The sequence below is a fragment of the Humulus lupulus genome, chromosome 1 (assembly GCF_963169125.1).
Source record: "Humulus lupulus chromosome 1, drHumLupu1.1, whole genome shotgun sequence".
NCBI classification, from domain to species: domain Eukaryota; kingdom Viridiplantae; phylum Streptophyta; class Magnoliopsida; order Rosales; family Cannabaceae; genus Humulus; species Humulus lupulus.
In genome coordinates, this window is record NC_084793.1 from 287,810,176 (window position 1) to 287,823,378 (window position 13,203).

General features: G+C 36.0%; 1 protein-coding gene across 1 annotated transcript; it reads left to right on the forward strand.

The window, feature by feature from the left end:
• The first annotated feature begins 10,857 nt into the window (after window positions 1-10,857).
• Window positions 10,858-12,567, forward strand: LOC133808578 (lysine-rich arabinogalactan protein 18). The gene is made up of 2 exons (XM_062245880.1): window positions 10,858-11,530; window positions 12,170-12,567. The coding sequence occupies exons 1-2, from the start codon at window positions 10,940-10,942 to the stop codon at window positions 12,239-12,241; spliced, it is 663 nt and encodes a 220-aa protein (XP_062101864.1). The 5' UTR covers window positions 10,858-10,939; the 3' UTR covers window positions 12,242-12,567.
• Window positions 12,568-13,203: the final 636 nt, after the last annotated feature.

The window sequence follows — 13,203 nt, forward strand, 5'->3', positions numbered from 1 at the left end:
ATTCTTCATTTCTCTTTGAATTTTGAAGCTCTTTTTGAGGAACCAAGCTAGGGAACCAAGTCTTGATGAGCTAGGGTAATGTTCTACCATTGAAGAGGGTGTGATTTCGAGCTTGAGGTAAATTTCTAGCCATTATAACTCTGGTTCTTGCTCTGTTTTTCTTATTGAGTTTCAGTTGGGATTTTGGTTTGAAAGTTGAGAATTCAATGGGGATTTTGGCAAAGTTTGGTTAGGTTATAATGCCTAGGACATGTGGAGTAGATATTTGGGTTCATTTGGGGGTTTGGATGGAGTTTGGGATAATGTTTTGAAGGTTGGAAATGAAAAACTCGAAGGAGGAAGAACCAGGGCAAACCAATTCTAGTTGTAGCGCTACCCTGTTTTTCCTGATGCACATTTTGGGTACTTTTGAGGGTTTTTGGCTTAGGGTTTCAATTCCTAAGGCTCGGGATCGAATCTACTCACCTTTTGGGTACTATTCGAGGTCCAGGGAGTGAGGTTTAGGTCATGAACCTTTCATTGCTCATTTTCATTGATGGATTCCATATTTGGTTATAACTAGGTGACTGTTAAGGAATCAAAGGATCGATCATTCTCAAGGGTCGTTCATTTGTTATTTCTCGCTCGATCTAGAGGTAAGAAAATTGCACCCAGTATGTGATGCATGAGAAACATGTGATTAGGGCATGACATGAATATTGAATATGAGATTGATCAGAGCTTGAGTCTCTGTGTTTGTGCATGATCATAATTATGCTAGTGATTGTTAAGTAAGCATGTTGAATGCCCTATATTTGGATATTTGACATATGATATATACCTGGTTGCATTGCTTACTTGCACGAGTCGTATGGTATTGGCTTAAGAGTCAAGAACGGCACTAATGTGTTCAACACAAGCCGAAAAGATTAGATCTAATCAACATAAGCATTGAATGACTCATCATGAGCATTAATGCCTGACCGACCTCAAGTTCGATGAAAACTAACAGCGCTTGTCTAGCCCAATGGCTAGTCACTTAGAGCCAGGGCTAGAAAGCCCAGGTGACTGCATCGTCACATGGCTATGGGTGCTAAGCCCACGTTAGTGACTCACTCATCAGTCACTCATCTGATTAGGGCTATACGCCCCAATATGGTTATCAAAACCTCAAAGTGTTAAATCATTCATCTGATTAGGGCTATATGCCCCAGTATGGTTATCAGAACCTCAAAATGTTAAATCACTCATCTGATTAGGGCTATACGCCCCAGCATGGTTATCAAAACCTCAAAGTGTTAAATCACTCATCTGATTAGGGCTACATGCCCCAGCATTGGTTATCAGAACCTTAAAGTGTTAAATCACTCAACTGATTAGGGCTACAAGCCCTGATATGGTTATCAGAACCTCAAAGTGTTAATCACTCATCTGATTAGGATTGACTTGTTAGTCATCTATTCAGGAGGGCATGATCCCCCATCATTATCTGAACTTATTTGCATGCATGAATAGGGCTATTATTGCTAGGCCTGCACATTATGATTTAGTAACATGTTATTACTGTTCATTAGCATATTGAGTTTTCTTGCTGAGCTTCGGCTCACGGGTGCTATGTGGTGCAGGTAAAGGCAAAAGAAAGCTGGACCATCCTTAAGTTTGAGAGCTTAGGTGACGATGTGTACATATACGGCTACTCGACCGCCATGGCCGAGGGTTTAAAGAAGAACTAGGGATAAACCCTATTTTGCCACTTAGGTCGGCTGGTTGTAAATATTTTATTGTAATTAACTTTTAAATTGTATTTTTAGGATTCCAATGTATACAGTAAACGTTTTAGTGAAACGTTATATCTTAACCAAAATTTTTAACCCTAAACTGCTAATCATACTTAGTCATACGATTATGGCCAAATGACTCGATTAGCGAGTTTAGCATTATTTAAAATGCACGCCGTAACGGTCCCTGGGTAGTAGGACGTTACAATTCGCTCCCTAAATAGATGGCTAATGAGTCCATCTCTGGGGATCCGCTCCCTAAGCCATGTGACGTTTCAGTCACCTATGCCTTTTGGCCCTGTGTGACAGTCAAAATGCCGCGATCCGTAAGGGGAAAGACCGAGTAAAGTTGTGCAATCCCACACCGCCTAGGGAAGGTCAAGTGTGATGATTCCAAGACTGTGTAGGTATGGGACTACACAGTTGAAGAGGACTTAAATGGATTGATGGGTACTACTTATATCAACAAGATACATCTTCTTTTCGGTAGCCCATCACTTGAGAACTCCAAAGTTAAGCGTGCTTGACCTGGAGTAATCTCAAGATGGGTGACCTCGTGGGAAGTTTTCCCAGGAAGTGTGCGAGTGAGGACAAAGCATGTTGAAAAGACTCGTGTTGGTTTGTAGGGCCAGTCGTCATTCCAGGAAGCAACCATAGTGACGTGGGGTGTTATAAATGGTATCAGAGCCTTGACCCAACTTGAAGTGTGGCCAACGGGGACGTCAGGCCCGTAAGGGGGGGGTGATTGTGATAGTCAGAATCCCGTGATCCATAAGGGGAAAGAACGGGTAAAGTTGTGCAATCTCACACCACCCAGGGAAGGTCAAGTGTGATGATTCTAAGACTGTGTAGGTATAGGACTACACAGTTGACGAGGGCTTAAATGGATTGATGGGTACTACTTATATCAACAAGATGCATTTTCTTTTCGGTAGCCCATCACTTGAGAACTCCAAAGTTAAGCGTGCTTGACCTGGAGTAATCTCAAGATGGGTGACCTCCTGGGAAGTTTTCCTAGGAAGCGTGCGAGTGAGGACAAAGCATGCTGGAAAGACTCGTGTTGGTTTATAGGGCCAATCACTTTTAGTTTTCATCGACCTTGGGGTTGGTCAAGCATTTAATGCTCATGTTGATTCAATCTAATCATTTCGGCTATGTGTTCAATACGCTTATCCCGCTCTTGACTCATAGGTCAATACCATACGACCCATGTCGTTTCTAACTAATGAGTTAGTACCACTCACAAGTAAGCAATGCACCAAGGCATATAACATATGTTAAATATCCAAATATAAGGCATTCATCATGCTTACTTAACATTCACTAGCATAATTATGATCATGTACATTTACAGAGACTCAAGCTCTGATCAATTCCATATTCAATATTCATGCCATGCCCTAATCACATGTATCATATGCATCACATACTGGGTGCAGTTTTTTTACCTTTGGTCCAAGCACAGGTTACCAATGAACGAGCCACAAGCACGATCCTGTTTCCAAGCCCCTAGCGATAACCTAGTCACAACTATAATATAAAATCTCATAAAAAAATTATTAAATAAATACTTTCAGACCAAAACCTAGCCTCCGGGACATCGAATCCTACTCCACTGGGTAGTAGGATCGATCACAGGCCCTTAGAATTAAGTTCCCACGATTAAAACCAAATCTAGGCAAAAATGCACAAGTAGGCCGCGACCTGGCCCTTAGGGTCGCAACTTGCCCCAAGTTAGAGAGCATTTATCTGGGCTTCAGGGTGTGGGCTGCGACTTGGCCTCTCTTAGGTCGCGGTGCGCCCCCCAGGCAGAGCGTCCTTGGCTCCTGGTTCATCCCGGTTGCGACTTGCTAGAACAAGGTCGTGACTTGACCACGAAACCAGCCATTTTCTACGGTTTTTCCCACTTAAAATCCTCCAAAAACCTATCCAAACATATCCAAATCCCAAAATCAAAGTTCCCAAACATCCTAATCTCCCAAAACCATGAAAACCCAAGTCTCAATCCATCCAAAAACTCATCAAAACGTAAAATTCAATCAACGCTTAAAAAATTAGAACTTAAAACTTGGATTACCTCCGATTGAGTCGTTTCCCAACTAAATCCTCCGGCTAATAAGCTTCTAATATTAACTAGAATCGCTATGCCTCTATCCTTGCTTGAATCCGAGTCCTAAAATTCAAGTTTCCTTCGAAAATGCGAACGAGTGTTGAAAAGGGAACGAAAGAAAGAGAGAACGTTCTGAACGTTCTTTTATTATTCTAACAGGTTACTTCAAGCTTAAGTAACCTCAAGCAAATACTAATGCATCCAGTCCAAAAAACGCCCCCGGGGTAAAATAGTCAAAATTCCCAGAATTTCCCCCTGATCTCACTAACTCCCAATTTATCATCAAATATTTATTCTCATTACCCACTATCCCGGTAATGTGCTAAATACCCCTTGACTCACTCTGAGTCAAGTATGGATCCCATTGTGACTTTCCCACTGGCTTGCCTCCTATGATCGTCTCGTGCTGCGTAACCCATGCATAACCAAATAGTGATGAAGTACCACACACATACCACATATATGCCAAATATACCCATAACAGGTAAAATTATGAAAATTACCCAATTAAACAGAAATGGGTTCACATGCATATTTAATACACCTAAACATGCATATTAAGTCATATTATGATATAACTCACATAATCATATAATTATACACATAACTATCATATAATCACATAATTCCAAAATTTGCCATCCTGGCCCCCTAATCAAGGCCCTAAGCCTTATTAGGAAAATTAGGTCATTACAGTCATTTTCCACCTCCTGCTAATTCCTCGAGTGTTCCTATAAATCCTCGACACTCTTAAACAAATACTAAATCACTACCCGTTACCTGGTTATTCCCGAACACGAACTATGTTCTCAAAATACCCCTAGGCTGCCCCAAGCCGGATACTCGACCTCGTTGTGACTATTCCGCAAATCCACACCCTATGATTGTCTCGGACCACATATCTCAAATATATCCCCATAAAATTGTGGTCTCACTCACAATACAAGCATAATTACATTTATACCCTCAGCGGGCCAAAATTACAAACATGCCCCTATTCACAGAAATAGGCCCACATGCACATTTAATACACATAAACATGCATGTCTAATCACTTTACCACACAATTTATTTATGTCACACAATCACTCGTATAACCCAATAATCAAGACACTCAACCTTAATGACAAATTCGAGACGTTACAAAAGCTTTTTATGAACACTTCTATTTTTTGAAAATTTATGACAATTTTATAATATAATTATTTAAATTATCATAATTATAATTCGGTTTCAATTTTAAAATTTAACAAGATGGAGTTAATTATTATTTTATGTAAATTCGGTAACATAATTGATAATTATCGAATTTGCCTATTTTTAATTCATTATTCTTATATGATTATGCACTTGATTATTTATTTATATGTTTAATTAGTTTATTTTGTGTTTTTAGGATTTCCAAGACATTTTGGTGAAAAATAATGAATTTGAGATGTTTTACACGCAATGGTTAAGCTTGACATTACAAGTCTAAAACTTCATGCTTAATTTTGACATTGTTCCATGAATCTTTTGGATTTTTTTTTTATGAAAATACAAGTTGTAGATATTTTTCTTAGCTTTCTTAGCTTTTTGAATCGTCCAATTCTGAGTTATAACGAAGAAGGCAACGACTCCAAGCCGGGCTGAGACATTCTAGGCCGTGGCCTAGACATTCCAAGGCCCTCAGGCCGTGATAGAGAAAAGGTTAGGTTGCGACCATATCCTGCATTACAGTTTTAAATCTTGATTTTAGGTCACGACCCAATGACAATTTCTGCATTTTAAATTGTATTTTTAAATGCAATTAAGGGGGCTATAAAAAGGAAAACTAGGGAAAATTCTAAAATAAACTTTAATTTCATTTTTGAGAGACTTAAACTCAAAAAGAACTTGAGAGAGAATGAGAAGTGATCGCCATCTACATTCAACATTCTAGTTTTTCTTCTTCTTCTTAAACTCTATTATTTTGATTTTAATCACATTTGAGATTATGAAGTAGTTTCTTTTAGGTTTAGGGTTATTTCAAAACCCTACACATGATTTCTTGATTTCAATGATATTATTATTCTACTTATTCATTAATATCGAATTGTTTATATTCTTCCATGCTTAATTTTATTATTAATGTAAAATCTTGCTTATATGACCACTAATTAGGGATTTGCATTGGTCTATTATCATCTTAGAGTTTCTATTCACCTAATCGATTAGAACTCTAGGTTTTTGTGATAATTTTCAATTAAGGGTAATGTGAAATGTGATTTTAATTGTGATGAAGAATATAACCTAGAGTAAATGAATCGCATGCTTATTGGATTTGTTGCTTAGATTAACTCATCTCCATAGAAACTAATGCTTTTGCTAGATTAAATCTAAAGTGATTTTCCATCAGGTTTTTAGTAAAAATATTTTATTCAGAGCGCTTCACTTTAATAAAGTACATGATGGAGATTTGGAGTAATGACTGCTTATGTGTTATTTGCGAGGTTAATAGTTCAATTGGAATATGGAATAATAGTAATCATTGTTAATCTTGAATGATTGTTGAATGTGGAGAATTAATTCTTAACTCTTTCTTAAAATTATTGTTATCGGTTCATTTTCTCATTCATTGTTTTATATTACTTTTCATTTTAAACATTAAAATCCCCACATTTCATTATTATTTCTAATTTCGCATAATAGTTCTTGTGGATTCAACATTTATTTGCCGCTATACTGAAGTAGTTGGAGAATTTAAAAATAAAATATAATTAAATTTGGTACGGCTAATGACACGCACCAATAATTACAAAAAAAATTATAATTAAAGATTCATTTTACCAATCAATCTAATAAAAATATAATTGACAATTGATAACTATATTAATTTTTAAAAATAAATTTCAGTGTTTGTTGGTTTGATTTTTAAAAGAGAAATGTACTTTATATATATATATTTATAGATTTTAGAATGTTTGACTTGGTTCATGATCATGCATTATATATCTTTTATGATATTATCTTTCATTTTGGATTTAGCAAAAGTAGGACATCTAAGTGTAAAAAAAAGTAATATATTGGGTGTTTTGCTACAAAATCCAAGTTTAATTATATATATATATATATATATATATAAAAGGATGGAAACTTAATAAGAACTAACATCTAAAAATTATTTGGGATGTTGAGGCCAAAATTTTAAGGTTGAAAATTAAATTCAAAAGGCATGTGAAGTTGTCAAATTTTACAACAAAATAATCTTATAATAACAATACTATAATGAAATTTATATTTAAAATTTAACTAATTTGAGTTAATTATTAAGATTTATTTTAAAATAAAACACAAAATTAATTTTAAAAAGATGAATGAAATATCTTAAAGCCAAATAAAGATATGTGCCAAAAATTACAAATCACACAAACACAATGAATATGATATTAAATAAAGAAAAAAAATACTATTATGGCTCTTGTGTTTAGTTTGATTAACTATTTAAAGAATTTGTTTTATTAAATGATATTTTGGACCCCGCATTTTAAAAATAGATTAAAATAGTTCTTTGGACCTGATTTTGGTTAAAATAATTTCATATATAACCAAAATACGATTAAATATTGAATACCAACTTAAATTTTAAAAATTAAAAAAAACTTAATTAAATCTCACCTCTTTTATCTTCCTATAACTAAGCTCTAGTTGCCCAAGCTAATGCTCTACATCTGCCATCTTTGTCCATGATTTGAAACAATAGAATTATTGGTGACATTGTTTATAGTTTGGGAAGGAGGCAATGCACGAAGAAGACTTACTCCTAGAGATTCATTGACAAGTGATTTATGTCTCTCTTCTTGATTACTCTGAGAAGGGTTTGCATTTAAGTCACCAGTAGTCTCAAATGGAGCTCCTAAAATGGTAGTTGGTGATAAAAACACCTTTTTATAGCTCGGAGGGCAAAAAAATCTAAGGGCCTTGGACCGATTTGAACTTCACGTGGATGGATCTGAGCTTGGTGTGGATGGAGCTTGTGAGGGAGGTTGAGAGTTTGACAAGCGGATTTGGACGAGGGAGGCCAGAGTTTGACTAAAATTATTTTAAAGTTTTGATTAATTTAATTATATTTCAATAATTAAAAATATTATTTATTTTTATTTCTATTTGAGTGTTAATTTGTTTTTTGTTTATATTTTTCTAACTAACTAATTTGAAATTATTTTGACCAAAATAAAGTAAAACATGAAGTCTAGAATGTTATTTAACAAAATAGAATGTCCAAACATGTAATCAAGCAAAACACAGGGGCCAAAATAGTATTATCCTTTAAAAAAATCACACAATTTAATATTATGTTTTATTTTATTTCAAAGTTTTGAACCAAAATCACAAATCACAAAAATCCAAAATCCAAATTATATTTAGAGAGAAAAATATAGTTAATATTAAATTATATAAAAATCAAACCAGGTCATTCTTCAAAACCCAAATATGTTAATAGTCTTCAACAACTTAAAAATTATACCTAATAACCTCGTTGAAAGCCATCGCCAACTACCCACCTAGAGATGTAAATTTAACCTGCGACCTAGGGTCCCTATGGGCATCTGCTCCTAATGGGGTAGGGGGCGGGGGACATGACCCCGTCCCAAACTCCTCTCGTTTACATTTTATCGTAATTTATTTTTTAATATAAATATTATTAAAAATATATAATATAATAATTTATATAAAATATATATTTTATGAATGGTATAATTTCATGTTTTTAGTATAAGGTATTAATTTTTTAATTTATTTTATTAATTTTAGAAAAAAAATTAACTGTTTTATTAAATGAGTACTCGATGGAGGCCCCGACCCTGAGACTCGGTGGGGGTTGGGGAGTCATTCCTGACCCTGTCCCGCTCCACCCTATTTACAACCCTATGCCTGTTGGAAAAAAAAAGACAAACTCCAAGCACAACAAAATAATAAAGAAGCAAACAAATTTACTCAGTTTGGTAATACCCACAAGGAGATATCTATTTCACTTCAAACTTTAATATCACATACACTCAAACTCTCTCAATATCTTCACCCAAATCCCAGTACACCATTTACTTCTCACTCTTTTACTCTTCAAACTCACTACTCTCTACACTTCAAACTCACTCTCACTTCCCTCTTCAAAACCCCACACAACTCTTTCTTCAAAACTCGCACCACTCTATCTTCAAAAACTCTCACTCGTACACAAATAATATATTTATAAGATTATCAAACTTGAGCAATAAGACACTCATTTTACACAAATTAATAATTACCTGAAATTAAAAACTCTATAAATAAAAAAACATAATAAATTTGAGTCATTATTCAATAATGCCCACCCAACACTAGCCATGGTCACAAGCTTCATTGCCCAACCTCGTCTAGGCATGTAAATGGGGCGGGTCTGCCCCGCCCAGCCCTGCTTTCGCCCTGCCCTGCCTCGCTAACATTTCGCCCCGCCCCGATGAGTTCCTTAGAGCGGGTCGGGTTGACGCACCTCGGCTGAATCGGGGCGGTCTGCCCCTACCCGTTTAACTTTTTTCTTAAAGAAAATTAGAATTAGAATTAAATTAAATTAAAAGTAAGAAATGAAATTCTGAATAGTATATACAGTATACATTATGTGGCCCCATTTCAATAAAAAAATAATCCAAATATATATTATCTCATTTATAAAATCACAGTATACCTGGATATTTGTAGTCTGTTTTTCTTAACTTAAGAAAAAAAAGAATACTAATATAAAATGGTATCATAAATACATATAAAGATAATTCACTATTATAGAACCAACACTAAGACATCATATAAATAATAATGTTAAGAAAAATATATAATAGTTGCATATATTTTAAAATAATCTTTTTTTAATATTGGGTTTGAGTATAGACAAAAAAAAAGTTTACGGAGCTAGACAGGCCTGCCCCGCCTTGAATTTCACCCCGTTTTTACTCGGACAAACATGCCCCATCGGATCGGAGCCCCGCCCCGTCCCACCTCACTGCCCCAATTTGCCATGCTTACCTCTTGAGCCCATTGCCTTGGAGCCCAACTTCGACTTGTCATCGCTAGTCTATCGCTTTGGCATGCCCCGATTTGAATTCTTGCCATTGCCGTCCTTGCCAAGACAACTCCTCCACCAACATCCCAAGCTATAGGAGCTGCGTTCTAAGTTTCACATTTAAGTTAAGTAGGCATTGAATTTTATACATATTTAAATACTTCTTTTAATTTCAAGATATATTCGTTTACAATCAAATAAATTAATTTTAATTCAGGCTTTAGTTTTTAGACTTTAGATTTTGTATGAATTTTTAAGGTCTTAATTAATTTATTATATATTAAATAAAATTAAAATTATTATGACTAATCGTACATTGTCAAAAAAGCACAACTATATTTTATTCTTTTGAAATACCGAAATATAAAATAAAAAAAATTAATTCATAATAGTTTTTTTCTTGGGAATTAATACTTGATAATATTATGGATTATATTGAAAAATAGTTTAACAACATTTTTACCTAATAAACTATTCTAACTACATTAAAAAACTTCAAATTGAACTTTCATTAGATTACTAAAATTATACAAACCATAATTAAAAAAAAAAAAAAAAAATTCTAACAAATAATTTGAAGCTGCGTCTGATTAGAATTAAGTGGTAAAACGCGTAATAAAGCCGCAATTAAGTGCGTACTGGGTCCGTCGGTCATATGTAGCGAGATCACATGCACCTAATCAAGCAACGTGGGGCCCGGACAGACTGTCACGCGCCACGTTACGGTGGCGTTTTGGTTGTCTCCCTAAGTGGTCCTACCCGGCCCGAACCTTCTTTTCTTTTACTACACGTTGAACAAACGGCTACTTTGGGCCCACTTGACAACATGGGCCCCCTCTTTTATTTTTTATCTTTACTTTTGACGGTCCAGATTTATTATCTCCCGACCGTTGATGAGATGGGCCTCTAACGGGCCTATATATGTACAACGCTACCTTTTCATCACATCGTCCTCTCATTTTGATCACTCTCTTCTTCATCTTCTCTCTTTCTCATCACACAACACTGAGTGAAGCCATGGATAGGAGAGGTGCATTCGTTGTAGCATTGATCTGCATTGTGGTCGCCGGCGTCGGAGGCCAATCTCCGGCTGCGGCACCATCCAAAACCCCAGCTGCTCCAGCTCCTACTACCACCACCACTCCTGCTCCAACTACTGCCCCAGCAGTCGCACCGACTAAGCCAAAGTCACCTGCTCCGGTCGCATCACCTACATCGACTCCACCAGCTTCTTCTCCGGTAACGGCACCACCAAAACCCGCGGCACCAGCCCCAGTTGCTAAGCCTCCAGCATCTTCGCCACCGACAGTCGCTCCAGTGAGCGCTCCACCAGCTCCAGCTCCGGTTAGCTCCCCTCCAGCACCAGTTCCAGTCAGCTCTCCTCCAACTCCAGCGCCGACGGTTACACCGACTGCCTCTCCTCCAGCTCCAGTCGCCGCACCACCCGCCGAGGTTCCTGCACCTGCTCCTAGCAAGAAGAGTAAGAAGCACAAGTCTTCATCTCCAGCCCCGGCTCCTGAGTTGCTTGGCCCACCTGCTCCTCCGTCCGAAGCTCCCGGCCCGAACTCAGATGAAGCTTCATCACCTGGTCCTTCTCTAGCTGATGAGGTACGTGTTAGATTTCTCACCATTTTCTTTGTTCATAAATGCTTACGTACCCAACGGTGGCGCAATGCCATTTCAGATCTGAAACGTTTCGTTAAGAAATCGGCCTTAGTTTCTTATTTGGCGCACGTTAGTAAACTCCACTCCAGTTTTTCTAAAATGAACCGAAGCTTCTTTGCTTCGTGCTCATGTCCAGTACGGACAGTCTTACGTTATCACCTAGGATAGTGAGCTCGATCGACAAAACACACAAACAAAGAAACTAAAACACTCTTTGTGTCAACAAAACAAATCTCACGCGCGCACAGAAACGAGTGGTACCCAACCTCTCGCTAATGAAGCAGCTCCGGTGACTGCACTGGAGCTGTGAACGGAGATTTATTTAGATAAAGAAGCATGGTGGTGATAGCCACGCGCCGCCTTAGATCGTTAGTTAGATTATTTTTATAATAACCCACTTGTATTTTACAGAAAGTAATGTCAGAATGTCATAAATTGTCTCAAACGCTTGTGCGTGACAGCAATCACTGCAGTCAATTAATTAAATTAACCAGAGCTTAATTAAGTAAAGAAATTAATTAAATTAATTGATTGTTTTGTGTTTAAAATCAAATTAATTAATTTGGATCCAAAATTGTGCAGAGTGGAGCAGAGAAGATAAGCTTGGTGGGAGGCCTTGCATTGGGATGGGCTTTTTTGGCTTTGATCCTCTAGAGATCAGAGAAAGACAGTGCTCATTATTGTCGTTTATTATTTTAATCTTTTTTTTTCATCCCCATGTTCCTCACTTATTTATTATTATTCATACTTGATTTAATTTACCATTTTGAATAAACAAATGGTGGGTTTGATTCGTTTTGGGATTTGTCACACTGATATTAATATTGCTTGTATTCTTTGTACAAGAGAGAGAGAGAGAGAGTGTGAGTGAGGAGGAGGAGGGGAAGAAGGAGACTTTTCTTTTTTTCTTAGTTTTGTACCATTCACTTTTATTGTTACTCTTTTATTTTTTGGATTATCATTATTATTATTTTTTGGTACATCAAGCTGTCTTCTGTTTTTGTTCATTTGTAGTCTGGGGTCTCTCAATTAAGGGTTTTGTTTTTTTTCCCCTGCCATTATTATTATATATCATATAGATATAGTACACACAACAACATAAATATTTTCATAATTAATACACTAGCTTAGCAAACTAAACAAATTGTTCAAAAGTACAAGATATGGAAAAGAAAGTAAAGCTAGTAATATTTTCAATAATGATTTATAAATAATATCCTACTTTATCAAGAGCTTTAATAAATAAATGAACAGAGTTTATTATAGTGTTAAAAGATAAACAATATTAATAGAGTTTAGTGTAAAAAGAAAAACAATATTAATAACACCTTTATTCGGAGTATCATAAAAGTTACATTATTATTGCGTAGAATCCACGTGGAAATCAATGTGGCAAGTTAAAAAATGATAATGATTAAAGTTGTTTGGTTAGGTAATTGAATTAATGTGCTTATAGGGATATAGTTGGGTAACTAATTTTAAAGTGTGTTTTTTCTGACCTTTATTAACAAAAATGGTTCTAGGTGTGTATTCATTGGTTCCTTTAGAGGGACCCGATAAATGGGTTTAATGATTAAGATTGTTACCTGTTTACAAATTACAAATTTGAAATAGAT